Source organism: Coturnix japonica, chromosome 1 (genome assembly GCF_001577835.2).
Source record: "Coturnix japonica isolate 7356 chromosome 1, Coturnix japonica 2.1, whole genome shotgun sequence".
In the NCBI taxonomy this organism is placed as follows: Eukaryota; Metazoa; Chordata; class Aves; order Galliformes; family Phasianidae; genus Coturnix; species Coturnix japonica.
Window position 1 is genome coordinate 1,356,628 of NC_029516.1, and position 27,997 is coordinate 1,384,624.

General features: G+C 38.6%; 1 protein-coding gene across 3 annotated transcripts in view; it reads right to left on the reverse strand.

The window, feature by feature from the left end:
- Window positions 1–26,474, reverse strand: part of LRGUK (leucine rich repeats and guanylate kinase domain containing) — a 44,712-nt gene extending 18,238 nt beyond the window's left edge. The window contains exons 1-13 of one of the 3 annotated variants that reach the window (XM_015860235.2): window positions 26,108–26,474; window positions 24,881–24,988; window positions 24,160–24,241; window positions 23,012–23,112; window positions 22,459–22,540; window positions 19,826–19,950; window positions 16,777–16,920; window positions 13,778–13,858; window positions 12,225–12,311; window positions 10,385–10,491; window positions 6,525–6,644; window positions 3,397–3,493; window positions 2,231–2,344 (exon numbers count right to left, since the gene is read on the reverse strand). In XM_015860235.2, coding sequence (XP_015715721.1) covers window positions 2,231–2,344; window positions 3,397–3,493; window positions 6,525–6,644; window positions 10,385–10,491; window positions 12,225–12,311; window positions 13,778–13,858; window positions 16,777–16,920; window positions 19,826–19,950; window positions 22,459–22,540; window positions 23,012–23,112; window positions 24,160–24,241; window positions 24,881–24,988; window positions 26,108–26,293 — 1,434 coding nt within the window. In that variant the 5' untranslated portion in view covers window positions 26,294–26,474. The remainder of the gene's footprint in view (window positions 1–2,230; window positions 2,345–3,396; window positions 3,494–6,524; window positions 6,645–10,384; window positions 10,492–12,224; window positions 12,312–13,777; window positions 13,859–16,776; window positions 16,921–19,825; window positions 19,951–22,458; window positions 22,541–23,011; window positions 23,113–24,159; window positions 24,242–24,880; window positions 24,989–26,107) is intronic. The other 2 variants (XM_032448801.1, XM_015860300.2) reach the window with 2 other exon arrangements.
- Between the last annotated feature and the right edge of the window lie 1,523 nt (window positions 26,475–27,997).

Genomic DNA, 27,997 nt, shown 5'->3' on the forward strand with positions numbered 1-27,997 from the left:
TAGATATAGCAGTAACAAGCAATTGTTCCAGGTACTATGGGATGTTTATGACTCAACATAATAATGTAGATAAATACAGGCCTGGTACAAGAGCAGAGATCTGAAGAAGCTGAGAAAGGACACAGTGCAAAGGAGTACAGGCACAGGACAATAACAGACAGGGCAAAGGCTTGACAGTAGAGATCTCACAGCAATAAACATGCCAGTAATGGTCATTAAAAGTTGCAGATATGGAGGTGGACAACACTGGTTAAAAAAGAAAAGAAAAAATAGTATCTAACACACATAATATGCCAAAACTGAACACTGTTTGTTATTCCACCAGAACTGAATGGGAATGATTCTGGGGAAAATCCTATTCATTTTGGTGAAAAATGGAAGGGAGAATTTGGGGCACTAATCTTGGCATCTTCCTATGTGACCACCTACAAACAGCTATGCTTGTAACTTTTCAGAGATGAAACAACCAGGAGAAAGCACCCCCACATTCCAGCCTAGGAACATCCTCCACATCTCAAGCTGCACCATGAGTTATTTCTCCTTCTGATCAGGAAGTAATGTAACAAACGATTAACATAACCCCAAACTATATCGGAATAGGAAGGTGGCCCTGTAGGGATGGACAGGGAAGAGAAATAAAGAAGAGATAAAGAAAGTTTCTGGTGTGCCCAATAAATTTACTACACAGGGACTAAAGGTTGAGCAACTGTCTAATGTGAGATGAGAAAAAGTGACCTTAGGATAAAGAATGAGAAAATGCAGAAGTTGATGCAGTTTGAAAGCAAGGAGAGACTTGGAAAATCAGAAAAGAAAATAACTCGAGTTTCCTGAGTTTCTATCTGAGGTCAAGGAAGGCCAGAAAGCTACCTGAGTTAAGGATGCCCATCTATTTAAAGTAGCTTCGTTTCTTCAGTTAACAGCATGGGCTTATAGAAAAGACACAACTAACATTTACCTCGTTTCCTCTGACTCCACAGCCTGGATGGATAACCAGCATCAAATGGAAAGAAGTTTGGTCTTTGGGTGGAGACAAGTTGTGCAAGGTGGAATCACTGTCCATGGAGGTATTCAAGAAAAGGGTAGGTGCCATACCAAGGGACACAGCTTACTGGGCATGGCTGGGACAGGTTGATGGTTGGACTAGATGATCTTCATTGTCTTTTCCAACCTTAATTACTTTATGATTCTACTTACAATTCTGGGAGCATAATGAGACGTGAGCTACTCTGCCACTAAGCCCTCAGTTGGAACATGCAGCTCCTCTGTTATTATCCAGATATTCATGGCTACACAAGCAAATGAAAAGCACTGCAAATGTGCTTTCTCCAGTACATATTGCATGTCAGAACAGCAGCAGCTTCACTAACTGTAAGTGTAGACTCAGCGAGATGTAAATGTTAAAATGTGCGTCAGACTCCTTTATCAGTAAAAGATATGCTGTAGATTAAAGGGAATGAACAGCACTAAATTTTTAGTCTCAGACGATGGACCATAATTAAAATTTCCCTTAATAATGCTAAATCACTTTTGTTATGAGCCTTGCAGAAGGTAATGGAGTTGGATAACTTCTATTCACGTACATAACACACCATTATTGTTTTTCATCTGCTAGAAGAGTCCACAGTGATTCAAGAGTGCAGATAATAACTATGTGACCTCAAAACTTCAGCAACGAAGGAGTTTCTTAGCTGTCTCTCCCTGACAGCTCCTGAGGAAAGGAGAAGAATGGCATTGTTTTAGGGAATGTGCAGCTCTAGACCAGCCCCAGTCTAAGCTGGGGATAGGTGGAAAGAACATGGATGAAAAGTTGAGTATACCATAATGGAAATACCAATGACATGGAGGGGAGATAAGGTGTCTGAAGATGGGAAAAGTTGATTAAGAAATGTTAAGATGGCAGCCATGGGATGTGGGCATCTGTAAAGGAAATGTTAGGTATTGTTTCAGGCGTAGATAATGGAGAGCTACTTGGTGCAAGCAGAGGAGTTAAAGATACAGTTCATTAGACTCAAAGACAGCATCTCCTGTGACACTAATGAAGCCCAAAGAAGTCACTGAAATCTATCCATGGCATAGGGCCTGGCATAAGGCCTTAGAATGCCTCTGAAGTGACTAAATTGATAGGTCTATGCTGCTGAAACAAACCACAGTCAAAATGCCCGAACTCCTCCCCACAGCAGTTCTCACAAACTCATATATTCAAAAATGTTTAAGCAAGATCAATTCTTACCTCTAGTTCTAAATGAATACATGTTGCAAGACCTTCTCTGGCAATTGAATCCACAGTGTCTCTTCCAAGCCCGTAGTAATGGCCACTGTATTTAAAGGTTGCTATAAACTTCCCCTGAAATTCAAAACAGTGAGTACAATGACAAAGGAAGTATTTTAATGAAAACCACTTTCTGAAAGGAGCATAATTACAGTGAACTTCTTAGCTCGCTTTTCCAACAGATTTTCTCCCTGACTAAATCATCAATGATAATAAGGCCAGTGGGAACACAACATTTGCAGAGAGGAGCACATAGCTGGCCTGCAGGGTATGGGCTTGTACGTTTTTCATGGATAATAAAACACCATAGCCTTGAAAACAAGCTGCTGACAGTTTACAGCTTTCATTGGTTATGCATTCGCTCTGTAAAAAAGCAAGATCTAAAACAAAGGGGCATCCTTTTTTTTTTTTTTGTGACAGTACATCAAACCATATGGCTCTGCCATTTAAAATAGAAGATGCCAAAGAAAAGAGGACAGAAACAATCCTGCAAGGAGAATGCATAATTGGCCAAAAAAATTTCAAAGTTAATACCTAACAACTGAAAATTTGGCTCCCAGCAGTTCATCTAGAGAAATGTAAGCAAAACTGCTTGATTACTGAGAGTTACCATTAAGAACCATTAAAATCAGTCGCCTAAGACTGTGTTGGCTCCCTTGTTTGTACGTGTACAAATAATGAGCTCTGTTGTGGCTTTTCAAGCCAAAATTTTATTGCAGGCAGCAAAAGACATCAGAAACACTAGCTGGAGGCACAATGCCTTTAGGGGGAATTTGCTAAACTTCAAAAGACTGCGTTCCCTGCAGGGTTACTGGAAAATTTAGAGGGGAGATGACAGATATTTCATGAATTTATGTTTCTTTAACCCACACTGGATGCCTGTACATGCAAATAAGATTATTTCTACTTTATAATGCTATTTAAAGATTCCTACTGACCATTAGGCCTATGGAATAGTTTCAATGTATGCATACAAAAGAAAAGACAACATAAATATGCAATGAACTTTTGGTTGTTTTGTATGAGCTTTCATATTCATTCACATAACTGTGAATGATGACTTGGATGGAAAAGCTGAGTTCACTCTGTAGCAAACAGTCCTGCCAGACTACTAGTGAGGTACTCACCGCCTTCAACATTTTGTCAAATGCTTCTTGAGAAACAAAATGATAATCAAGTCTGTTTTCTTCACCAAAGTAAGCTGCCCTGGTGGTGTGACAGGGACTGGAAGATAAATGGTGTAATAAAGAAATAACCTGTTTTCAGTCACAGAAGCAGCCATGGGATAGGAAGGGGGGAAAAAGGGAATGTTCTGCAAATCATTTTATTTTTAAGAAGAGAAGAAATATGAGAAATATAAAGAGGTGCAAATCATACCACTAATGCTGCATGTTTGAAAGATTAACTCATAAATACACACATAAAAAAGTTTAAATGTAACATTACATTTTGGCTATAAATCCCCTCCAACCCAGGATAGCCAGAACTGAAGCTGTCATAGCATTCTGTAACAGAGAAATGATGAAGCCATTTTTTCCCTGTTATGTCAGCTTGTGAATGATATAAAGTAGAATCCTGAATATAGAAAAAGAGACCAGGAGTTAGGCTGAACTGTGAGGTTAAGAAAGAGATACAAAGACCAATCCTTAAATAGTGCCCTAATATCAAGAGGAGATGCAGTCCTGAAACTAGGGAGATAAGTGGGACACAAGGCTAGAAAAGTAATTACCTGTCACCATGTAAGGATAATGGGATAAGCCTCAGATATGGGAACTAAACTACCGTGGAAAAACACTAAAACAAAACCAGTTCAAAAAGCCCCAGCTAAGTCAATGCATGTAGCAACTTTGGATTAAGCTTGGATTAATAGCAGCTTTGCTATTCAGTGGCTCATGTTCTTAGGAAATGATATTTTGCTAATTGTTTCTGGTTTGATTTTGTTTTTAATTTTTACACTGCTGGATAACAGGAAAAAACACAACACAAAGTTCACGCTGACAGCATTTCCTCCTTGACTGCTGTTGGACTCCTTTAGAAAGTATGGCAAAAAACATACCATGCTAGTATACCACCTACAGGGTTCACCCATATTGCCACATTTCTGGAGAAGGTTTTAATACATTTTAAATAGACAGGGAGAGAGGTAATTTAGAGATTAGAGCTGGAAATGATAGAAAACAGAACAAGGAGCCAGTTCATACCAAGTCAGTATTGTCAGGAGCGTGGGCCAAGGACTCAACTCCTGCTTTTCTAGCCTAGGATTTGCCCAAAGCATTGCCATTCAGTGTCATTAATTTTCTTTCTTTCTTTTCTTTTTACATCAGGAAGTAATAGCAAATGAGAACAGTGTGCTATGCATGGACCCTAAAATATCACTTCAAAGGCCTGATTTTTTCTTAAGATACTATGAACGCATCCAGCTTTAAAGGTCAATCCTGAGCACAAGCCAGATGGTTTGAAGGTCTAATTTCACTTTATTTTTTGAAACGCTTTTAAACATTACAACCCTTTTTTAATTGCAAGGCCATGTTTACATTCAAACTGCTAGAGTATCTTGCATGAAATACATTTTTAATGAGTGGAATGTTGGAAAATTAAAAGAGTAAGCCATAAAATTGCTTAAATCTCCACTGAATAATTAAAATACAGCTTTGCTTTATGGTTGCAATTATCTGCTCTGTTAAGATTCCGTCTCTATTCCCCCTTCTTCCCCCTCCTTGTGCATAAAACTTTTAGGAAATAAAATAGTATAAACAGTAGAGAAACAATGCTCTTAAAACCAAACAAAAACAAAACAAAACCCAACACAGTGCTTAGAAAATTTCAACTGGCATTCAATTAGTTTGTAATTTCCCATCTCATCTTTCAAAACATAGCATTATTTTTTTTTTTTTAAGGGAATGAAAAGACATTTTTCCAATTGCATTACACTCTCAGGTCTTTTCTTAAAATGTTCTTTTGATTTGCCCTTTTCTAGCTACATTCTGGATTGGGTCATTAATATGAACACAGTGAAGGCATGTAAGCTTCTTCACTGTGGAGTACTGTGTTAGACAGGAGGGCTATACCAGATACTGAGGGATGTGGTTTAGTGGGCGTGGTGGTGATGGGTTGATGGTTGGACTGGATGACTTCTTTTCCAGTCTTAATGATTCTATGTTATTACATCAGCATGCAGATTGTGATTCCACGATGCTGTGAAACTGAGAAATATTTCTCAAATATTCACATGCCCATGGTCCCTTTCTTTCAACTCACTGCTCAGTAAACAGGACAGCATGAATATGGACCCAAGATGTTGTGGCAAACACCATGCATATGAAAATATAGCCAAGGTATGATTTAAGAAGAACAGGTAAAGTTGTGTGACTGTAAAAGCAACAAACAATTGAGAAAGTGATAAAAGTGATAAAACAGAGGAAAGACAATATATCAGGCATACGGGGCTTTAGATCAGTGCCATATAGCATGTGGATCTATAAGAGGATCTCTGGAACCTAGCTACTATGAATAACGGGATGAGTAGACACAAGGAACAGCTTGTACCACCTAGTTTTAGGCACCAGACAGTGGTGATTTGACTTAGCCACAATTCCTATCTACGGGCACTGAAGATAGGTATGTGATTCACAAAAGCTGAATCTCCCCTGGAAAGAGCTGGTTTCTGTGCACTAAATACACAGGGAGCCCAAGGCAGAAAGGATCCTAATTCAGGCCTTTCAGAGTGGGAGAATTGCTCCTCCCAGCAGGTGGTGAAGACTGAAAAGTGCCATTTATTCTGATAGCACTACTTGGAAGATAATAAACTGGTCCAACAATTGCACTTGCTTCTTGCCTAGCTTCTGGATGCAGCGTGCACATGCATGCTAATGTGTTTACATGCAGGTACGTTATAAAAACTTAAGAGAAATGGATACATATCTAAGCAGATGTTTAGACTGAAGGGCATGTGTGAGAGTAGATAGAGCAGATCAATAAACAGAGCATAAATGACACTTTTTTGTTTGCTTCTTTGCCGTTCACCTTTGAAAAGAACAAGATAATTTAAATGGCATTTCTTTTAAAGAAAGTATTTGATGACTTCGGGCAATTAAGCACTATGAAGAGATAAAATGCACAGCTACTAACATTTATTGGTTGTATTTAACTTTTAACTTCTTTGGGGGAAAAAAAAAACAATTAAAAAACCAAACAAACAGCAGCAATTTCAATCTCGATCTCTTTGTGTTCTTTTAACCTCAAGGAGTGAACTTACCCATATCTGAAGAAATTATTGAACTGTCTGCAGATCCTATGAGTAAGCTCTCTCTTCCCGCAGTCGAGAGGGCCAGCCAACACCAGCATGGGGTAGGGAGCATCGAGACTAGGTAGGGTGCTATGAGAAAGGAAAAGAAGGAAGCATTATGTTACCTACAAATAAAGTCTTCAAAACATTGCATAAAGCCTCAGCAGAGATTTCATCATCCTTTCCACTAATTTCCTCTATCTATCATGCTATATTCACATTGATCGCAGCATAGACAAAGATCAGGAAAAGCGTGTGCTCAGTTTGATATGCTCTAAACATAAAAACAGAGCAGAATGCCACAATAAAGACCCCTGGGTCTCTTTTGCTGAAGGTATAATATTATGCGTACAATAATCTTCTCTGATTTGCTGTCTTTTTTTGAAGTTTCCTCTGCAGTTACGACATTGCTGGGTTTTGTTTCTATTCTATTGTATTCTATTGTAGGGATGGTAATATTTTAATGATTGGGACAATAAGCCTGGAGTGAACCTCAACTCAGTCCTACAAATCTTTATGTACTCCTGCATATATTCTTGCTAACCTTGCCAGATGAAGGTGGTAATTTGTAAAGAGCCCTTCAGTTCAGTACAATGAGGGACACTAAGAAACTTAAACTCCACGGAACACAAATAACACTACAATGAAAGAAACCAAACTGTTGCAAAAACACAAAGCCTTCACACTTCGTCTCCATCTTCTCCATGCTGTGTAGATGGTTTGATTCTTGAATTTCCTCTTTCAGCTTTAAATACTGGAATAAATGGCATTTCTGCATTTCCGAAAGCAACTAAAAATAGAACACAACTTTGAACTCTCATTTTTAAATCTCAGTTGGGCTGTAAGATCACACCACTTGATAACGTGTCAAAAATAGCTGAAATAATTTCAGAAACACTCATCTTAAAATAATGAATAGCTTTAAATCAACCTCAGTTTTAATGGAAGAAAACTACCTCTGTTCACTTGGATTACATTTAATGTGATTTACAGCAGGTGAGCATAAATTCCTGAAAACAGATTCCTTTCTTTTAACTCTTCCCTTGCACATGACAAGGTCCACAAGAAGTAACGATGGCCATCAAACACAAGGATGGGGAGAAATAAAAATAAATAAATAAAACCACAGTAATAGCTTTACCTCTATTTAGGTTCAACAAAACAACTCTATCTTCTACCAGATTATACAGAATAATGGGACTGAATGTTTCAGAAGTACCGAGATAATAATGTAATTCAGTTCCTAATTCTCCAGTGAAGTAGATAAATACTACCCTCACAGAAGGCATAGCACACACACCTAACAAATTGCCTGGCTTGAGGCTGTACATATGTGGGGTTACTAAACTGTAAAATGAAGCAAGACCCTGGTCCAGTGCTCCATTTACTGGACTATTTTCAAGCAAGAGAGCAGCAGAATCATTTAGAGACCTAAGGTTGTTTTGTTTTTTTTTTAAAATGTACTGTGACATTTACAAAAATTAAACAACATTAACACAATAAGCTTATTAGCAGGATCACAGAGTAATTTTGAGTTGGAAGGGATCTTTAAAGGTCATCTGGCTTAACTTCCCTGCAAGCAACAGGGACATCTACAGCAAGATCAGGGTGCTCAGAGCCTATTTACTTGGGATTCTCATTCTCTTTAAATAAATTCCCATTGCTAGAACAGTGGAACATATCTTTATATTCCTTGAAGAAGAAGAAAATGGAGAGCATTTCCAGTGCTATCTCTCATTACAGCACCATTTACCAATTCTCAGAATTTTTGGTTTTGCTAAAATGTAAAAGCAGAATCTGGTTAGGAGTCCTTGGTTATTTAATGTTCAACTTCCAACTTTCTTTAGTGAGTAGAGCAAAACACTGCTGTGAATGATTAATAGATTTCAAGGCCAGAAGGGACTCACGATCATCTAGCCAGATCCCCTTCATCACACTGGCTCCAGGATTTCCCCAAGTCAGTTCTTGTTGCAATCCTGATGCTGAGGGTTCTGTCAGAGCACATTTTAATTAAAACGTTCCAGTTGTGGAGATTTCTTGGTACCCATGGTAAATTGTTCCAATGGTTAATTAGATTCATTGTTAAAAATAATCCTGCCCTCTTTTTTCTCTGAATAAATTTATCCTCAAAAGCCAGATAGTAAGTCTCATCATGTGCTTGCCCAATAGACTGAAGAGCCCTCTGTTATTAAATTTCCACTCCCCCCATAGCAGTTATAACTATGTCAAGCCACCTTTTTAAATGTCACATGCATTTAGAGTTAGGGAAAAAAAATATACATAATATTGTTCAGTGGTCTGTTACTATGTAATTAAAGATAGCATCAGGAGGCACACACAGAGAGGGAATAGCATAAGTAACTTATGCTAATATTTTCTGACTGGAGTAAGTAACAGTATATCCTTTTCCTTTGATTTCAGGCTTTATTTTTAATAGAAATATTACTAAAAACAGAATTAATTATAAACTCATCTAACAAGATAGATGCAAATGAACTACACCAATCTCGTTCCAGTAAGCAGTTTACAGCATAGAAGACAGCAACGTATCATCATTAGGAAGATTTCATTAATGACTGTGTTGTGTGTTTTCCAGCTGAGCATAGGCAAACACTCGAAGCGTCATTAACAATTTTGGTCAGTACCATAAATATTGCTTTGCTTATTTATATGTTTGTGTACACAATGCCTCTGACAGAAGACAGTTGTTCCTTTCTAGCAATGAAGATACACAGGCTCAATCCAATAAACAAATATTTAAATAAGGCCTATGTCTGCATTGGAAGAAATCCATGCCCTTAGGTAAAACTACTCTTTGTTTGGTTGGTTAGTTTTTCTTTTCTGTTGTTTTGTTTTTTAATATTCTCAGAGCTATCATCACCACAGGGATAGTTCCTATCTGTCAACATCAAGCCAAAAAATAAAACCAGCTTTGCAACACAGACATTCTAAAAACGTAAATTGAGTCACTGAATCATGGATCTTGAATCATGTTACTTAGTTATGAATTAAGATGCCCATAATGGTGCTAAGACAGGATGTTGGGCACAAGCTGATTTCAACACCCACTGTATCTGATAAAATAACAAACCACTTATATGTCATTGTATCTTCCATCAGCATACGTCAAAGCACTTTCCAAACTTATCAAGCAACTATCATAATTCATCTACAGAGCAGCTGATTTCCATTTTCTAAATGAGAAACAAGACAGAGTGAAGTCACCTGGCATGACAATGGTAATGTCAGGAAAAGAACATTGATTTGCTTCTCCCTTCTGTTCTTTAAATGGCAGACAGCATCATCTCCTCCCACGGGCAGACGTAGTTGGACTTCCTTAAGTACAAACTTGAAAATTTTGCCTTATGAATATAAAAACATACCCCAAAGCCACAAAATAAAGCCATTTTGCTCAGGCTGGTATGCCAGTAGCGTGAAGAGGAATAAGCAGAACAGGAAGAAATGTTTTACAGCTCTCTTCTCCCTCTAGAGACTTTCAAATTGCCTTTTAGAAACAGAAATTTTACATCTCTCATTTATGGTGCAAATGGCCATCTGTTTCAACAGATTGTTTAAAAGCAACGGAGTTGTGGACAATCTGTCTCAGACTTCAGAGGTGAATGACTAACTTCATTTCATAATCCATTTCAACCAAACAAGATCTGCCTAATTTGCAGACTGCTAACGGAATACGATGGAACATGTCCTCTTCATTAGATTAATTTAAAGGTGGGAGAGGGACAGAAAATTGTCCCTCTAAATATGCCAGCATATTCTGCTTTACTTGAGTGCCACCCTCAGGAGCAGATGTGAAGTGGAGGTAAGCTTACCTGTCAAAGATTCTCTGGGGCTGCAGCATGCTATACATAAGCTGAGTCATATGATCTTTAGCAGCAACAACTTCTGGAGGAGGGTCATATTGATTCACAGCATCAACCTGTCTCCAGAGTTTAGGGAGAAAAGAAAGAAGAAGGGCAGTGATGTAATTGTTCCCAACTGCAATACGCTTCTAAGATCACTATGAATAATGAAGGTTTCATATTTGTGAGGGTCAGCCTTTGCGTTTGGCTTGTCTATAAGCACTCTGCTACATAAATCTTTTTGGGAGATTTAAATACGCTCTGATAGATGGATGGAAGGTAGCCAGAAGTAGGTCACCATCATTAATATATTCAACATTTTACTGGAGAGAAAACAGGATGCTACATACGACACAAAGTAATTCTGCTTAGGTTTTAATTATCCATTAATTTGCATCCTTTCAGTGCTGGTGGAAGATGCCAAATTAAAATCCTTAGAGACTGAAGCCGTTCACTTATTTGTTAGAAAAGGAACAAAATGGGTATTAACAAAGTAAGCAAACTGCAATTTTCTCCTGACAAAGCATTTTTGCCTTTCCTGGGAGGAAGAACACAGAAACTACAAAGATTCTCCCTATTTATCGTGTCAAAATTCTTTTGAGGATATTGACCTCTAATGGGCTGTATTTACTTTTTTTGTTGTTGTTATTAATGCTTGACACTCCTACAATAACCTGAGGAAAGGATTTTTGAAGTAACTTCAACCACACAAAAGTTGTGTGCTAGTCTCAATCAGTCATCTAGGCTTAATTTTATAGTCCATAGAGAAAGAAAGATTTATTGAATATACATATGTAGAAGGAAAGCAGATTTTCACATAAGACAAAGAATAGAGATCAACATCTCTGGTCTATTTGCATTCATGATAGGAAGATGCTGGCAGTAAACAAGTGCCTTGATCCCTGGTGTTTATGCAGCTGAAGTTAGGAGTGACAAATTTCCTGTAAGGATCTTTTATACACTTTTTGTTTTAAGGATGCTTCCCTTAAATCCAACACCAATATGCAACTGTTAATCCTAACAGTTCTAGCTATAACAGCACTAGAAGAAAAGGTTTATATTACCACAGAACCATAGAATCACAAGGCTGGAAGGGACTTACAAGATCATCTAGTCCAACCATCCTCCCTTTACCATACCTACAGAAAACGACTAAACCATATCTCCTAGCTCCCTGTCCAGACACTTCTTGAATACTGCCAGGGATAGCGACTCCACCACCTCCCTGGGCAGCCATTCCAGTGCCTGACCACTCTCTGAGAGAAAAAGTTCCTTCTTATGTCCAGTCTGAACCTCATCTGATACAACTTGTGGCCATTTCCTCAGGTCCTGTTTGTAGCCTGGGAGAAGAGGCCAAGCCCCTCTTCATCACAACCTTGCTTCAAGAAGTTACTGTAAGTAGTCTGAGGAATTATCAGAGGGAAGAAGATTATACAGATAAAGCTGCATTGAGTAGACCTGGAAACAAGTATCATTATAATATCCAGAATTCATCTTGCAATATACAACATTAAAAAAGAATGTAACGGTATTTCAGAAGTAGCACAGTGGTTTCCACATAGTGTTTTGAGCTTTGTTGCCTAATCAGATTCACTATGTCAGCAACCCCAGCTGCTAAGTAAATACTTTGCCCAGAGAGGCTGTGGGTGCTTCATCCCTGGAGGTGTTCAAGGCCAGATTGGATGGGGCCCTTGGCAGCCTGGTCTGGTATTAAATGTGGAGGTTGGTGGCTATGCCTGCTTTTTTTTTTTTCTTCTTTTGTATTTGCATTCTTTACTTAGAAAAAAATCAGAATGATACACTTAAATACCTTTTCTTCCACTGAAATCTTCTTGAGATCCAGTTCTGTTAGTTGTTGCAACATGAAAATCGCACAGAGCCAATAATCTGTTTGTTCCTGAAGGAGAAAGTACCTAGATTCATCAACCTAATATTTAATATATATCTATTGGTTTTAATACAATGTGATATAAAAAGACTACTGGAGAACCAAAAGCATTATCTATTCTGGATATCTATGATGTGTCTATGTTAGACATAATCATCCATGTCTAATATCTCCAACCCAAGCAGGACTGTAGGAACTTTAGAAGAGAACTTGAATTATATAAGCATTTACAATGATGAGTTTAAGTCTAGGACAATAAAAAATAAGAATTAAAAATCAAATAAATAACCAAAACTCAAATCGCTGTCTTAAGATGACTGTTGTCATCTATTAAAATGGTAATTTAAAGGAACAGGATCAGACTGTGCTTAAGAGAAGATCATATAAACAGAAAAAGGCTTTCAGTACATGGAGGGGGCCTGGGACAGCCTATTCTAAAAGAAGAGTCAAAGCAAATTTGACCTGTGTAAGAAGATGGAGAGGACCTGTTTTCAGTCTTTTGTTTCTTTGTTTGTTTGCTTAATTATCCTACTCTACTTTTCATTGGTAATAAATTAATCTTCCCCAAGTCAAGTCTGTTTTGCCTGTGATCATAATTGGTGAGTTATCTCTGTGTACTTATCTTGACTCATCTTATTCTTTTCATCTTATTTTCTCCCCCTCTTGCTGTGGAGGAGAAGCTAGGGAATGGGAATGGTCTGGTGAGCAACTGGAGGCCAACCAAGGTCAATTTAGCACCAGTTCAAACAATCTAGAAGTCACAAAAGCCAGGAGAGAGTCATCTTGGATTTACACAGGACCAGTTACAAACGCAGAGTCAAAGTCAGTATATCTGACATTTTGTGAATCACAAAATCATTAAGGTTGAAAAAGACCTCTCAGATCACCTCGTCCAACTGTCCACATATTACCACCATGCCCACTAAACCATGTCCCTCAGTGCCACATCTATATAATTCTTGAAAACCTGGGCAAACCAGATGTTTAATTCACTAGCTGAGGAATATTAAGGAAGCCATAAAAGAGAACTGAGTAAATCCTAAAGATGAAAAGATGATAGAGATTCCAGAGACACATTATTTGAAAAGGGATACTATTAGGTTCCTTTGAGCTTTTCTCACGCAAACAGAAGTGGGATCTTCTACCCCCACCCCTCCCGCCAAAAAAATAATTGTATATTATGAATACAAAAGTATTAACAAATGGAATTCATGGATTTCTCAACAAATTCATGGATTTACTGTGTGGATGTGAAACATCATTCATATATAGCTTTGGCTAAGGAAGTTCCCAAAGAAAGATGGGTAAATATGCTAGCAGAACAACCACTCATCAGTACTTCATTTCCTATCCTCATTCCCTGAGATGACCTGGTCACTCCCAGAGACAGAAGAGGAATCTAAATGGAATCTAACGTGACACAAAACAGCATCTCTAGGTTCATATTTTTGCCTTCATTTTTACTTTCTTCTTACCTGCACAGGATTTTTTAAAAGACATAAAGTCCTGAGGACTGGCAGATCTTGAATATATTCAAGTTCACTCAGCTCAGCGATCTAATTAGCAACAAAAACAGAACATAAATTAGTGGCAACAGAGTCAATGATAACTATGGGAAAAAGAAAAGAAGTTTTTAATTCCTGTTCCTAAAATCTGGAAATCAAGATAAGTGGTTATACTCACAGACTGGGTATACATGTTAACTGCATTCAATAAGGCATTTTCAGCCACAAAAGGCAGACAACTTGGATGTTAGCTGGAGAAGCAATATAGCACGGTAATTTTGAACCACCTGCATTTTCCCCATTCTTTCATACGTCAAGCCATAACACATTTAACTTTTATGTGGCTGATGTGCTTAAGTGAGGCAATTCTGCAGTTATATTTGTGCTTCATGACTAGAGAAAATAATTCCTTCTAAGGAGATTTTCTTTTCACTGGAGCTCAAGTTCACTTTATCTAACTTGCAGCACTTAACTGAAAAGCATCAGCATACTTATTCTTTCCTCTATGTCCAGAGGGTAATGCATCCCACTTAACATCTCATCTATCCACAAAGAAAACCTTGGTTGGCTGCACTCAGCCATATCCATTAAGCTTTAGAAGTTAGTGGGACTGACCAAAGCTTTTGTGCCCAAAGTGAAGTCAAGCCAGTGGTACCCAGTGAACAGTTGTAAGGCAATCAGTTAAAACAAAGTGGGTAAAAAGGAATTCCTACTGACTTATTTTAGCCATCTGTAAATTAATTAGCCCAGATCATCCACTTAACAATTTCATTTTAAGCGGAAAAAGACAGTTTCAGAGGACATAACCAATGCATGCTGGGATAAATGGAATTCTAAAGATACTAATTTTCCTTCAAACACTGGAAGACTGAACCATCCCCAGTTTTTAGTTAGCTTATGGGAGGTTTCTAAAAATATAAAATATAAATCTCAACCACACCATATTCAATATTCCTTCTGAGGTAACAAGCCCACTGCAGAACAATTTTGACTAGGTTGTCATTTGAATGGATTTACCAGATAAGTCATTGAAAACCAACAGGCCATAATTGAAAATCCCTAAGTATATACAGGTTATATATGGGGCCCCCAGCACAGGAAATATGTGGAGCTCTTGGACTGGTCCAGAGGAGGGACACTAAGACGATCAGAGGGCTGGAGCCTCTCTCCTGTGAAGAAAGGTTGAGGGAACTGGGCTTGTTCAGCTTGGAGAAAAGAAGGCTCCCAGTTGACCTCATTGAGACCTTCCAGTATTTGAAAGGAGAGTATAGAAAGGAGGGTTATGACTGTTTGCAAGGGTGAATAGTGATAGAACAAGGGGGAATGGTTTTAAACTAAGACAGGGGAGGTTTAGATTAGAGACTAGGAGGAAGTTTTTCACACAAAGGGTGGTGATACACTGGAACTGGTTGCCCAAGAAGGTTGTGGATGCCCCATCCCTGGAGGCATTCAAAGCTAGGCTGGATGTGGCTCTGGGCAGCCTGGTCTGCTGGTTGGTGACCCTGCACAAAGCAGGGGGGTTGAACTAGATGATCATTATGGTCCTTTATAACCCAGGCCATTCTACAATTCTATGATATACAAGAGAGCTACATTCTACAGATAAATCTACTGTCCTCATTGGCCTGAATGACAGCACGTAGAATACTTCCAGCGGGACAGTTCCACCTTGTGGAGGCTGAACAGAAATAAAACACTGAATGTTCTGTTCTGCATCTGCTGACTGGCCCCACAGATCTGCAGAATATCATGTCCACCCAGCTCTCCAGAGACACCAAGCAGCTGACATCCTACTCCCAACACAGATGCGGGCAGACCAACCTAACTTTACCTTGGAACAATGAGTTCCAGTGAGAACCCTTAATGCAGCTTTTTAGACAGATAAAACTTGAGGCTATAGCAATTGTGCCAATATTCTCTTTAAATTATTCTGCAGAAAGAAATGTTCAAAAATGGTGACTCATTAAACAGCTTCAACAACATCATTAACAGAGGTAGATTTTGATGAGGCAAAATTAATAGCTTCTACGTGCCATGAAGAACAGTGGAATCTATATGAAGCAGTGGAAGTAGTGTTATTAATACTAATAACAACTACACCATTAGATAGTTTCCTGTCTTGTGTAATTTCACACACTGATGTACCTTGAAATGTCAACTTGAACACACTGTGAGAAAAAGAATTCATAGAGGATTGTACTCCTCTTATAAATGTTTCTTGTGTGGGGAAAAATTACAGGAAATGTTCAGTTCCTAGTTTATTTTGTTATTTCTCATTTTCTTCTTTATTTTTTTTTTCACACACAGATCTATCTTTGATGTCAAAATGATTCATGAATTGACAGTCTTTTCAGTTAGAGACTCTGAGAACTCAATATCAAAAAGATTAGGAATACGTAGCTCGGGTTTCAAAATTCAAATACAAATGAGTTGGATTGTATCATTGTACTCCCTGTGAAAACCCTGCTGCAGAACAAAACACAATTTATAACAGAGTACATGCAGTTCTGCCTTACAGAAACTTTCCACTTGAGAGCTCAGAAGAATCTGTGGTCATAAAATTGGGCTGAGAGATATTAGCAAACCCTCCCGACAGTAGAAACGCTGTGATGTAAGTAAAGATCCTCAGGAATAATCGAGCTGAAAGAAAACCACCAATGCTCACCTCTATCATATCTACTCAAGGGAATTCTGTTAGTTCTTTATGTACATGAGCACTAAATAAGATAGAAGTGATCCTTCCATAACGATAAACCTAGAGATGTCAAATAAAGCCTTAGGAATATACTGCTAATCAACATGTGAAACAATACTGGAGCAAAACACCAAAGGATTTGGCCTCTTTTCTAATATTTCTTTCTTGCAGTATTGTAAGATTCATTGTTTCATGTTTCAAGGGATTGGATTTGAGGAGAAACAAAAAAGGATGCATTCTCAGAAAAAGTTGAGATCAATATTAAATATGTTACCTTGTTGTCCTCTAGATTGATCACCTCTAGTAGATCATGTCCCTCCAAGCCTTCTAGACTAGTTATTTTATTGCTAGAAAGGTCCAGCTTCCATAGAGTTTTCAAGCTATCCAACCCGGTTATCTTCTCAATCAGGTTAGAGCTCTAAGAATACAAGAAAACATATAAAGTCTGATAAAAGTTTTACAGATGGGAAACAACATTTCTGAGTAAGAACAGCGTCCACTTTAGCATTGAGAATCCCATTACAAACAGTCCTTTTATGCATTGGCTTCATCATGAGATGACACATTGCAGCTTTCCATACTCCTCAAGGAAAAAAAAACCCAGCTACCTTCCTATTAACTTATCTTCTGCTCACCTTGAATAACAGCAAGAGACAATAACAGTCTAAAAGGAGCTCTAGCATTCTTTTCGAGATAATACTGCCTAGAGAATACTCTTGCCATTAACAAACTCAAAATTTAGAAAATATATACATACAAATATAGAACACATATACATACATAAAATTTCCCTCTAAATTATAATGTATGTTTACCTTTATGATTAGAGAATAAATAATGAAAATATTGAGGTAGAACAAAACAGTACCATCTTCTTTGTGCTACAGGCAATCTATAAAATATCTTTAGGATACAAAAGTTCATTAATATGTACAAAATGAAGACAAACTATTTGCTGCCAGTGACAGCATGCACAGAAATGTTCCCAAAAATCCCTAAACTACTTCTCCTGTAAGTTCACCTGGACAGGAAATGACCCAAGCTTTTGAGAACTCAAGCAATTACCATTGTTTTATATTGCTTCCAAACAAGATACAAGATAGAATGACTATATTAATCATGGGACACCAGATGGCTTCACTTCTCAGGGCCTCACAAATCCTATACTTATTCCTGCTATTAACTCTAAACAGATACAACATGCACGATTCTCCTCTCATCTTTGTCTCAGTGGCTACATGTACCCAGATGGCCTCTCAATATGATTCTCTCCATATAACCTTGCAAGTTTTATTTTCCCATCAGCATCACCTTGTACTGAAATCTTAGAAGCTTCATACTCTATTTATAAATATTTAGGAACTGTTGAAATAAATAAGCCAGCTGACTCTAATGTTAATCCAGTTGTCTGTCCTTGACATTTTTTCTGACTTTTAAATCTTTAATTAGGTTATTAATAGCATGGAGGCTCTCTCTTCCTGTACGTTGTTAGACCTCCTTAATAAGATAGAGCTCAGAGTTCTAGTTGCAAAATGCTATGCAAGAGCTACACACAAAATTCTGTGAACAAAAGACATTTGTGTAGAGGTCCTTTCTTGATAAGCATAAAATTCCTAAGAGTCCAGTTCATTAGAGTTGCACTTGTTATTTTTTGCAAGCTTAAGCAGAACAGAGGCTTTTTTTGCAATAGTTAGGCAGTATTTAGTTTCTGAAGTCTTTCTTCCAAACTTCAGACCTTTACTACTCTTTCAACCTGAAAGCTCTAGGGAAAAAAGAAAGAGAATCTGAATCAATGAGAAGAGAGGGGGATAACTGCCCACGGAAAAAGAGGAACTGCATCTCATTCTAATTAGTAAAAGAAAATGCTATGCTAAAATCTGTCTATTTACATAATTTTCACATGACTATCTACTTTGCTAATTAAAAAAGACAAGCAGTTGGATAAATAATCGTATCAGCATGTAAGAACCCAAACTGAAGAACGTGTTCATATTAATAGGCCTTAGCTGTTAACACAATCTCCAAAGCATTTTACAGAGCAGATAACCATTACTAACAGAATTATTATTAGGCCTTTTAACAGATGAGGAAATCAAGGTACATGAAGGCTAAGCAAGTTAGTAGAGAAAAGAGTTATTTAGAGAAAAGATTTTCCCGTCAGATCAGATTTTCGTATTCTTATAGTTTATTCCAAAACTTCTAGACAAGGTTTTGCCAATCTTATCCACTAAAAATAAGGTGAAAAAACAGTATTATTGCCACTGAAGGCAATAGAAAGAAATAGAAATCCATTAAAAATACACTGCTGAATGATTTTTGAATATATTATTCAGAATATACAACTGCCCACTTGGGAATGTGAAGGCCTGTACCAAAGCAGCAAAAAGTATGAGGGACAATCAGGCAGTGATGGGCACAGACCTTACTTTTCTTCTACATCAATTACTACAGCACCACATAAAAAAAAATCTTTAAAACTGTAAAAGGATTGAAAAAGAATTTCATACTTGAATAAAGGATTCATTCGCTTTACCTAAAATATTTATGTAGGTGCTTAACACTAATGTAGCAGATATGAACATATTTCTATGTATAGCTTCTTCATACCCAGATTTAAATTACTATTTTAAAGTACAACTAGAAAGTAAAACCTATTAAGATCTAGACTTGTATTTTTATGGCAATTGCATTAAAAGTAGTTTTTGCTTGTACTTTGCAACCTCTATACTGATAGAAATGCTTGGTGTTAACATTTTACTAATGTGGAACAGAGGAATACTGAGATAAATACCTTTCCAAGACTAGAAAAGGGGCCAGATGCACTCAAAGAAGTGTAGGCATTGACTGATAAAGGTCTACAATGGGTTAGTTAATCCTCAGCAGTCTTTATAACCAACACATAGCAAGAGATGCTTCCAAGGACTGATGCACCTTGCATTAAGGGAGACGTCATCCACTGAGGATGAGGTTAATGCAGTAGCTTAGGCGTCCATTTATCTCCACTGATTTCTGAGACAGCAGAGAATGAGCTCTAATGCAATAGTCTACACTGCAGAAATCTGAAACCAGATGAGATAAATCCCACTAAAAATCTAAAATATGCTCTATGTTGTATTGCAATCGTAACCTGGAGCAGGTTGCCCAAGGAGGTTGTGGGTGCCCCATCCCTGGAGGCATTCAAAGCCAGGCTGGATGTGGTTCTGAGCAGCCTGGACTGGTGGTTAGCGACCCTGCAAGTATTGGAACAGGCTGCCTTCACTTTTATTAAGGTCTTAATATATTGATAAAGATTGACGGCACAACAAAAAGAAATACTTTCTTACCAGATTGAGTATTCTGATAGGTAAATTCGCAAGGCCACTGATTGCAGTCAGTCTGTTGTGTGACAAACTTAGATGAGTCAGACTATAACACTTCTCCAGTCCTCTTATCTCCTCTATGTTATTGACTTCATAAAGGATTTGTAATTCAAGGAAAATAACTCGATGCAAAAAATCATAGCAATACTTGGTGGCCAGTAGTTGGTGGCCACATTACTCACTGGGGTTGACGTTCATGGTATAGGGAGCTGGACTGGACTGAATTTACCCTCCCCTTCTTTTTTGTGGATAAGTGTCAGTGTGGAACTATTGATGTGAAAAACAAGTGACATAACCAAGCAAAATAGCCAGAACAAGCAGGACACAGAGAAATGCCTTTAGGCAACCTCAGAAGAAAACATTTTTTAATTGACTCAAGATAACGAACTCTGCCTGCTAAAACAGATGAGTTCTCACTCTTATCAAGCAGTGGACAAGTTATCTGGATTTTTTTTCTTCTAAATCCAAATGATATCGTAAATCTAACTGAAATGTAAGCTTAGACAGTGCCAACATAATCCTCTTTAATAACCATAACCTTACACTGTTGTTTTTTTTTCCCTTAGCTGCCATCTTATATGAGGACTTAATTATATTCTACCTCTAAGTTCAGCACTCACAGGCTGAGATAGGAAAGGAGAGGAGGAGAAATGAGCTGGTAAGCAGAGATTTTTCTTTTCAAAGGACCTCACTTGGCTGTCTCCTACACTTAGGCAAGAAACCAGCACCGTGTGCCGGCACTGATAGCTGACAGATATTCATTGATGCAAATACAGCAAGGGACTGCTCCTCTTTCAACTGAGGAGGAAAAGCTTTAGTGAGCTAAGAATTAAGGTCGATATGAAGGAGATCAACAAATCATTCACTGCCAGTAAACACAAGCACCAGCCTGATTTGAGACGAACAGGTTTAAGCCATAAGCATCAATATGAGGCAGCAAATTGCTCAGCACTAAGAACTAATATAATCAGTTTTCTAACAGCCCACTAGAATGCCTTGTCAGCTATTATCACCCAAGCTGTCTCCTCTCTGGTTTGGGCAGCTTCCTCCTTGAAAACTCATTTATACTCCTGTCAGGTGTGCTTCTATGTGCACCTGTCAGAAAGAAAGTTACAATGACCTTACCATCTGCATTAGAATTCATTTAAATATGGTAAGGAATGCTTAGTTGCTGTCAAGAAGGAAATGCATGCCAAACATTTCCACGACTGCATGATATTTATTATTGTTATTACTTTTTTCATTTATGATTACAAAGAACAGCTTGTTTTGTCTGCCATGTCTTCCGTGAGGAATGCTTGACATGGGTTAGGAACAGTGTCACTTTACTCTTCTAAATTCTGTCCTCATTTGCCTCTATTTCTGAGAGTCCCATTATGATCGTGAACACTGAAACAGCTTTTATCTCTATTACATTGGCATCAGTGCAAATTAAGAAACTGAAGACAGCATGCTGTAGCATTCCAACCAAATGATGAAATACTGATTCAAATCCATAATATAAATATCTGTTCTTTTTCCCTTTTCATTTTTGTCACACGCACACACATATATATGTATAAATATATATATATATTGCACTGTGATGGAAAATTAGAATTGCAAAGGAATAGCATCTCAATGCCATTTTCTGACATGAATTTTGTCACCTGCACACCTTGTAAAATGTGTGAATAAGGTAACCTGGAAACCCTGCAAATGCTTTATCTGTTCCTATATTAAAAAGACATTGTACTAATAGTGTTAGGTAATGGGCTACTTCAAGGACAAGAGACAGAGAGGAAAAAAAGCCTGCAACAGCCTGCTGACTTCTCCTTTTCAGAGAGCAGAACATCAAGATACAACTTATGAAGCAAAGAGGAAAGGGTCACAAGGCTTCAGGAAGCAATTGTACATGAGGTTAAGCATCACTGTGAAGCTCCAGAAGAGTTTTCAGAGAAGCATTTATAATCTATACAGAGACTAAGAGCATTATGGACAACCTTAGAAAAGTAAGCAATTGAGAAATTCTATCTGCAGATCCATACTTATGTGATTTCTGCCACAATGGTGTTTTTAGTCTTGCAAAATAGGAACCAGTGACAGTGTAGTATGTATGTACGCCTTGTCCCTGGAGTTGTTCAAGGCCAGGTTGGATGGGGCCCTGGGCAGCCTGGTCTGGCATTAAATGTGGAGGTTGGTGGCCCTGCCTGTGGTGGGGGGTTGGAGCTTCATGATCCGTTAGGTCCCTTCCAACCCAAGCCATTGTGTGACTCTGTGGTTCTGTGTAGCAGAATACTCTGCCTCTCTGTGTGTATACAGTAGTATACTTCAGGAGATTTCCTCTCACTTAAATATTCTTTTCATTAGCACTAAACAGCCTTGCTCTCCATAGAACCTCCATAGGTCTTCAGTAGCTAAGACTAAGATTAACATACATATACAAACACCTTTAACTCATTAAATTAAACTCATTAAATTAAGATCAGCATAACAATCAGCTTCCTTCTAAAGAAAAGCATGACATGAAGGAAAAAATACAAAGAACTACTTGGAAAAATGTTGTTCATAAAGCAAACAAGCAACATTTTTTCCACTCAAATCTCCATAAAGGATACAGTCCAACAAGAGTGTAGTTAGTGATCGATATGCTGACAAATCTTGCATTTTAGGTATTTGATTGTGTGAAAAATCTACTTCCTAAAGAGAAAGAAAGACAAAATTAGTTTTCTTTTTTTTCACCACTTGTAGATGTCTTGTGAAATTAAATGGCTGTTATATTAAGCTTGTGATCAATGATACAGAAGTTAGAAGAACATCAATGTTAATACTGGGACCTAAGTAGGAAGGCTCATTTTTACAAGAAGGAATTCAAAATGACTTTTTTCAAACAAAGTTATCATTGATGGTCCTGCAAGTATGCATATGTATTAAAAATATACCTTCCCACGGAATGCTGAGGTTCAGAAAGTGTAAGAAAACAAAAGACTGAAACATACAATGTAAAACACCCAGACGTTTGGAAAATATACTAAAATGTCAAATGCCAACCAGAGAAGAACAAGGAAAGCTCAAAAGTTGGCTTTTGCACACATTTAAATACAATGTTGAAAGTTTATTAAAAAAAACCCACAAAAACACATATATAAAATGCACCTTTTTGCAACTTACCCTGAGATTTTTTGGTGGCTTAAAATCAAAATATGTAGTCAATTCATTGTTGGAAGCATTCAGTTCTAGTAAATAAGGCATCTGACTGACACAAGAAAGATCTAATAACAAAACAAATGCACAAATGCTTTACATGAATGCACAGGTAAATGCAGATGTCATCATGTCAGAATGTGATAATTATGTTCAATGGCAACTGAAAATCAGCTTGTGATTACACATTCAGAAAGCAGTGTTTGAAATGCAGAAATAAAATATATTAACACCTTGTACTAGAAAAAAAAGATCATTACTAAACATCAAAGAACAAATATTTGAATTCCACATAAAATCTCCATTAGGAAATGTATTTGTCTGTAAGCCAGAATGTAGTTTTGTATTCTAATTCCCTTTAAAGTAATAGAGAGACTTCTACTGTCCTAACTTATTAATTATTGGAGAAAAGTATTTGAGTCTTTACTGACAACTAAAGAATGAGTGCTACAAAGAAGTCCATGCTCAGCTCTGACCTAGGCTTTTACTAACAGTTTGTCTGTAAAACAGACAAGTGCTGCCTTACCAAAGTGCTGCTATGATACGACTCAGCACCTCAACTGAAATGAAATTGAAAGCAATACTGTAATGGGATGCTATTACAGCTCATTTGTTTTCAAGTTAAATTAAAAAATGAGTTGGGGGTATAGGGCAGAGGAAAGGAGCAGAAGACAACAGGGTTTACTTCAGTCTCCATTAGTTATCTCTCTAAATCTAGTGTACTATTTGTTCTTTGGTCAGCGATGGAAAACCTTGAGGAAGCCCAAGGCTTGCAAAATTGTACCAGCCATAATTTTACACACTGTGACATTTGTATGTGCAAAGTCTCAACCTTAATCTTGTACTGACATGCTTGCTTGCATTTTAGTTGTGGATAATAAACTGGACAATAATCTCCATGTTCCCACTGATAAGCATATGCTGGTGCAGCTGTCTGAGCAGTCCATACATCATCCATGAGAAGACTGAGCCATTGCCTCAGTCTGTAGAGCCAGCATAGTTATGCCATTAAAATGTAGACCAAGGTTTGTGATATTAAGCCTACATGGTACGCTGCATTTCTTATCTTAAATGATTTCACAACCCAAGAATTTACTAGTGTATTTATTACATACCATTAATTTTATTAGATGAAAGATCCAGCTTCTGTAGGTGAATGTATCTGGAGAGAATGTTAATGTCGCTCAACTCACGACCCTGGAAAAATAAAGCGAAGAGACTTTAATAACTAACTGTATAGCCTCACCTTTCTCTCTCAAGAGATATGAAGTATCAGAAGACATTGAAGACATCCTCCAAGGTCCCTCCAGCTGGATCTCTCTGAACAGAATGGCAGAAAGCAGACCATATTAGACCAGTAGACCAGCCACAAATGGACATGATATCATAAGAATACTTTAGAACACAACCATGACACAACTGCAGCTAGGAAAAGTGCCAAAAAAGCAAGGCTCCATAAAGAGGTGCCTACAGCAAGAAATATTTAAGGCAATCATCTGTCCAGAAGACACTGAATGTAGCTTTCTTAGATGTTTAGTATGTTCTTCTGTTTTTATCTCTAGCTGATAAAAGAATGAAGATACATTTCCACGCCTGAACATGGAGCACAGAAAAACATTACTACTGTTGCAACTAAGGGAAAAGAACAGTATTGATGTGGCTATTGTGAGCAGTAGCTGTGTTGTGTTTTATGATGTGTCTCATGTACGGGAAATTGATGGGTCGAGAAAATTTTATTTCTTAAAATTATTTTACCAGGCCAACTATTTTCTGTTATAAAGAAGAAACCTTTAAGTGGAAAAGCACTTTACAATGATACTCTTCACTTATACTTACTGAAAGTGACAGATTAAGATAAACGTATTCAATACCAGGCGCTGAGCGCCCCAGCTTGTGGAGACCCTCAGCCACAGTGTCTTCATCCAACACTCCTTCCAGACCCTCCTATAAAACACCAGAAAGGAGGGAAAGGTAGAGGAATGGGTTTAGGGGAGATTTATGAAACAAAATTCAAATCTATAGAATCTAAGAGCAGTAACTGGGAACAGTTTAATATAAGACCTCAATCAAATGCTGCTTTAAGCGCTCCATCACCTTGTTAAGGCAGTACACATTAGGAAGAGTGATGAATAGAGCCTTCAAAACTGATAAATAGAAACACGTTACATACTAAGTCCAGGCACTGAAAAATGTTCACAGTCAATCTTTCCAATACTTTTTTTTTTTTTTTCTGTTGAGATTTTTTTTTTTTAACCTTCTGATTTACAGGCTCAGCATTAAGCAGAGGTGTTGAGCCATGAAACTCACAATGATTATGGATGTTAACATCTCAGCGAATCAGCACTAACATAACCCCCGTGTTGTACCCCAATACATGCATTATTGGAGGCCCCTTACATTTGTTCAGCATGAGCAGCTACTGCTGCTCTTCGGAGAACACTCTTTGCCAAAGAGGCTACTTGACAGATGGCACTAATGAACTTCTGTGTAGATTTAATGAGAAAATAAGCCAATGGCTTGTGAAATTCCTATGAGATGGGAGAAGTCACATAATGATCCCTTATCTATAGACGAGAATAAATAATGTTTCCAGGGGCAATCATTTAAATTATTACACCTATATGGTATAGCAGTGTTGACTGCAGAGATATTTTCATGACTGCTGTAGCAGTGGATGTGAAAGCCCAGCCAAGAAGCTTGGTCCAGGAGCTTATTTAACCTGAGGGCTGGGAGTATATGCAAGAAAGGGGCTTAATTTGCTAATTCATATTCATTGGGTTAACTAATTAATCCATATTTTAGTTTGTCTTCATAGAAGGAGGCAATACAAAACTCTCCCGGATAAAGCAGGGATGAAAGGGACACTAACAAAAAAAAGGGAAGCACCAAAACATCCTTTTCTCTTGTTGTGGAAATGGAAAATCACATCGTTTTGCCCCCATCACCTCCCCAATTACCCCCCCCTACACACTCACAGCTACCCTGAGAGATAAGGAGGGAAAAGACACTGTCCCTATAGGCACAACCCCTTCCCAAAGAGCTGGGCAAAGCTCTGAGCTCAACCTCTTTGGGCTGCAACTCCTCGGGCTCATCATCGCTCTCATCATCGCTCTCCTCCACTTCATCCTCTTGGTAAGGGGGGCTGTGCTTCAAGCTGGGCCCCTCGGAAAGCCCCTGGGACAAGTCGTGCTGGGGGTCAGGAGATGGAACAGACAGCTCCTCTCCTTCCTTCTCCTCGATCCCCGCCATGAAATGTGAGCAGAGAGGCAGATACAGCTGCGTTATCAGCGTTCCACATCCAAACTCAGCCCTCCGCTCAGGCCGCCGCCATCTTGTTTACCCTCTCGTTGTCATGGAGACTGGGAAATCACGGGTTTCTCAGGCCGCCGCCATCTTGTTTACTCTCTTGTTGTCATAGAGACGGGACAAATCACTCCCTTCCCATCCGGGAAACTCGACAGACAGCCAATCAGAAAGCGGCGATTGGAGCGGTGCACGCTGGGACTTGTAGTTCTCCGTGGGGGGACAGACGTGCCGCAAAGCATGTTGGGAGTTGTAGGCGCTCTGCTCAGCCTCCTCACACAGCCCATTCCTCGCTATTCCAACTCCTTTGTGTGTTGCCCCAATACAAGCTAAACCAGTTTAATATGGGAGCCAACGGGTTTGTGCTGATTGCAATGGGTCTCCAACAAAATAAAAAAGGACATAAAAACCTCCTTATGGACACCATCCGCTGAGTTTTATCTCTGCGCTTCAGGGAAACATTATGATAACTGCAATAAAGCTACCCCAGATTGCCTTCCTTCATTATCTCGCCGGCCATTAAATGTTAAAAACCTTAATGAGATTTACTCTTTTTTTTTTTATTCACTAAGCTCCCTGTGCCTCCTCCCAGAGCCCTCTGGGCACAGTAGCTGCCCTGCAATGGATGCTCTCCACATAGGGCTGTGTTCAGAGGAGGGCAGCAAAGGAACAGGATGGAAAAGCTTGTGGAAAGATGGCAAATCCTGAAGGGAAAGGCTGAGTCCTGTCAGGATACAGGTTCTAAAAGCCTCCCCTCCTCCTGTACAGGGAGGCTTTTAGAACCATAGGATCATAGAATCAAATGAGTTGGAAGGGACCTTGAAAGGTCATGGATGTGCTAGATGTGCTCCAGCAGGTCCATGTCTCTCCTGTACTGAAGTTTCCATATCTGGATGCATTATGCCAGGTGAGACCTCACCAGCACAGAGTAGAGAGGCAGGATCACCTCCTTTTCCCTGCAGGCTACGCTTCTTTTGATGCCAGAGCTTCAAAGTCAAGCAGGAGCTGTTGAATGAGAGCAGGCTTCCTAGAGAGGTGGGTGATGTGCCATGCCTGCCAGTGTTCGAGAGGTATTTGGGCTATGCCCTTAATAATATGCTTTAACTTTTGGTTAGCCTTGAGGTAGTCAGACAGTTGGACTTGATGATCTTTTAGGTCCTTTCCAACTGAACTATCCTATCCTATCCTATCCTATCCTATCCTATCCTATCCTATCCTATCCTATCCTATCCTATCTCCTATCTATCATTCCGCATCCCATCCCCATCCCATCCCCATCCCATCCGATCCCATCCATACCATCCATCCCGCATCTCAATCCCATCCCATCCCATTCCATCCCACCCCATCCCATTACTCTACTTCACTCATCTCAACTCTACCCTAGTCTACTCTACCCTACTCTACTCTACTCTACTCTACTCTACTCTACTCTACTCTACTCTACTCTACTCTACTCTACTCTACTCTATTCACACCCTGGGCTACAAACAACATGGGAGGGCTGACCCCATTAGGCAAGTCACTGTTCCCTGGCTTCCCACTGCCTTCCCCATTCAACAGAAACAGAAGAACCATCAACCAACACACAAACAACAGACACTCAGCATGTATCTTCTCTCTGCAAACCTGGAACACCACTTACATGGA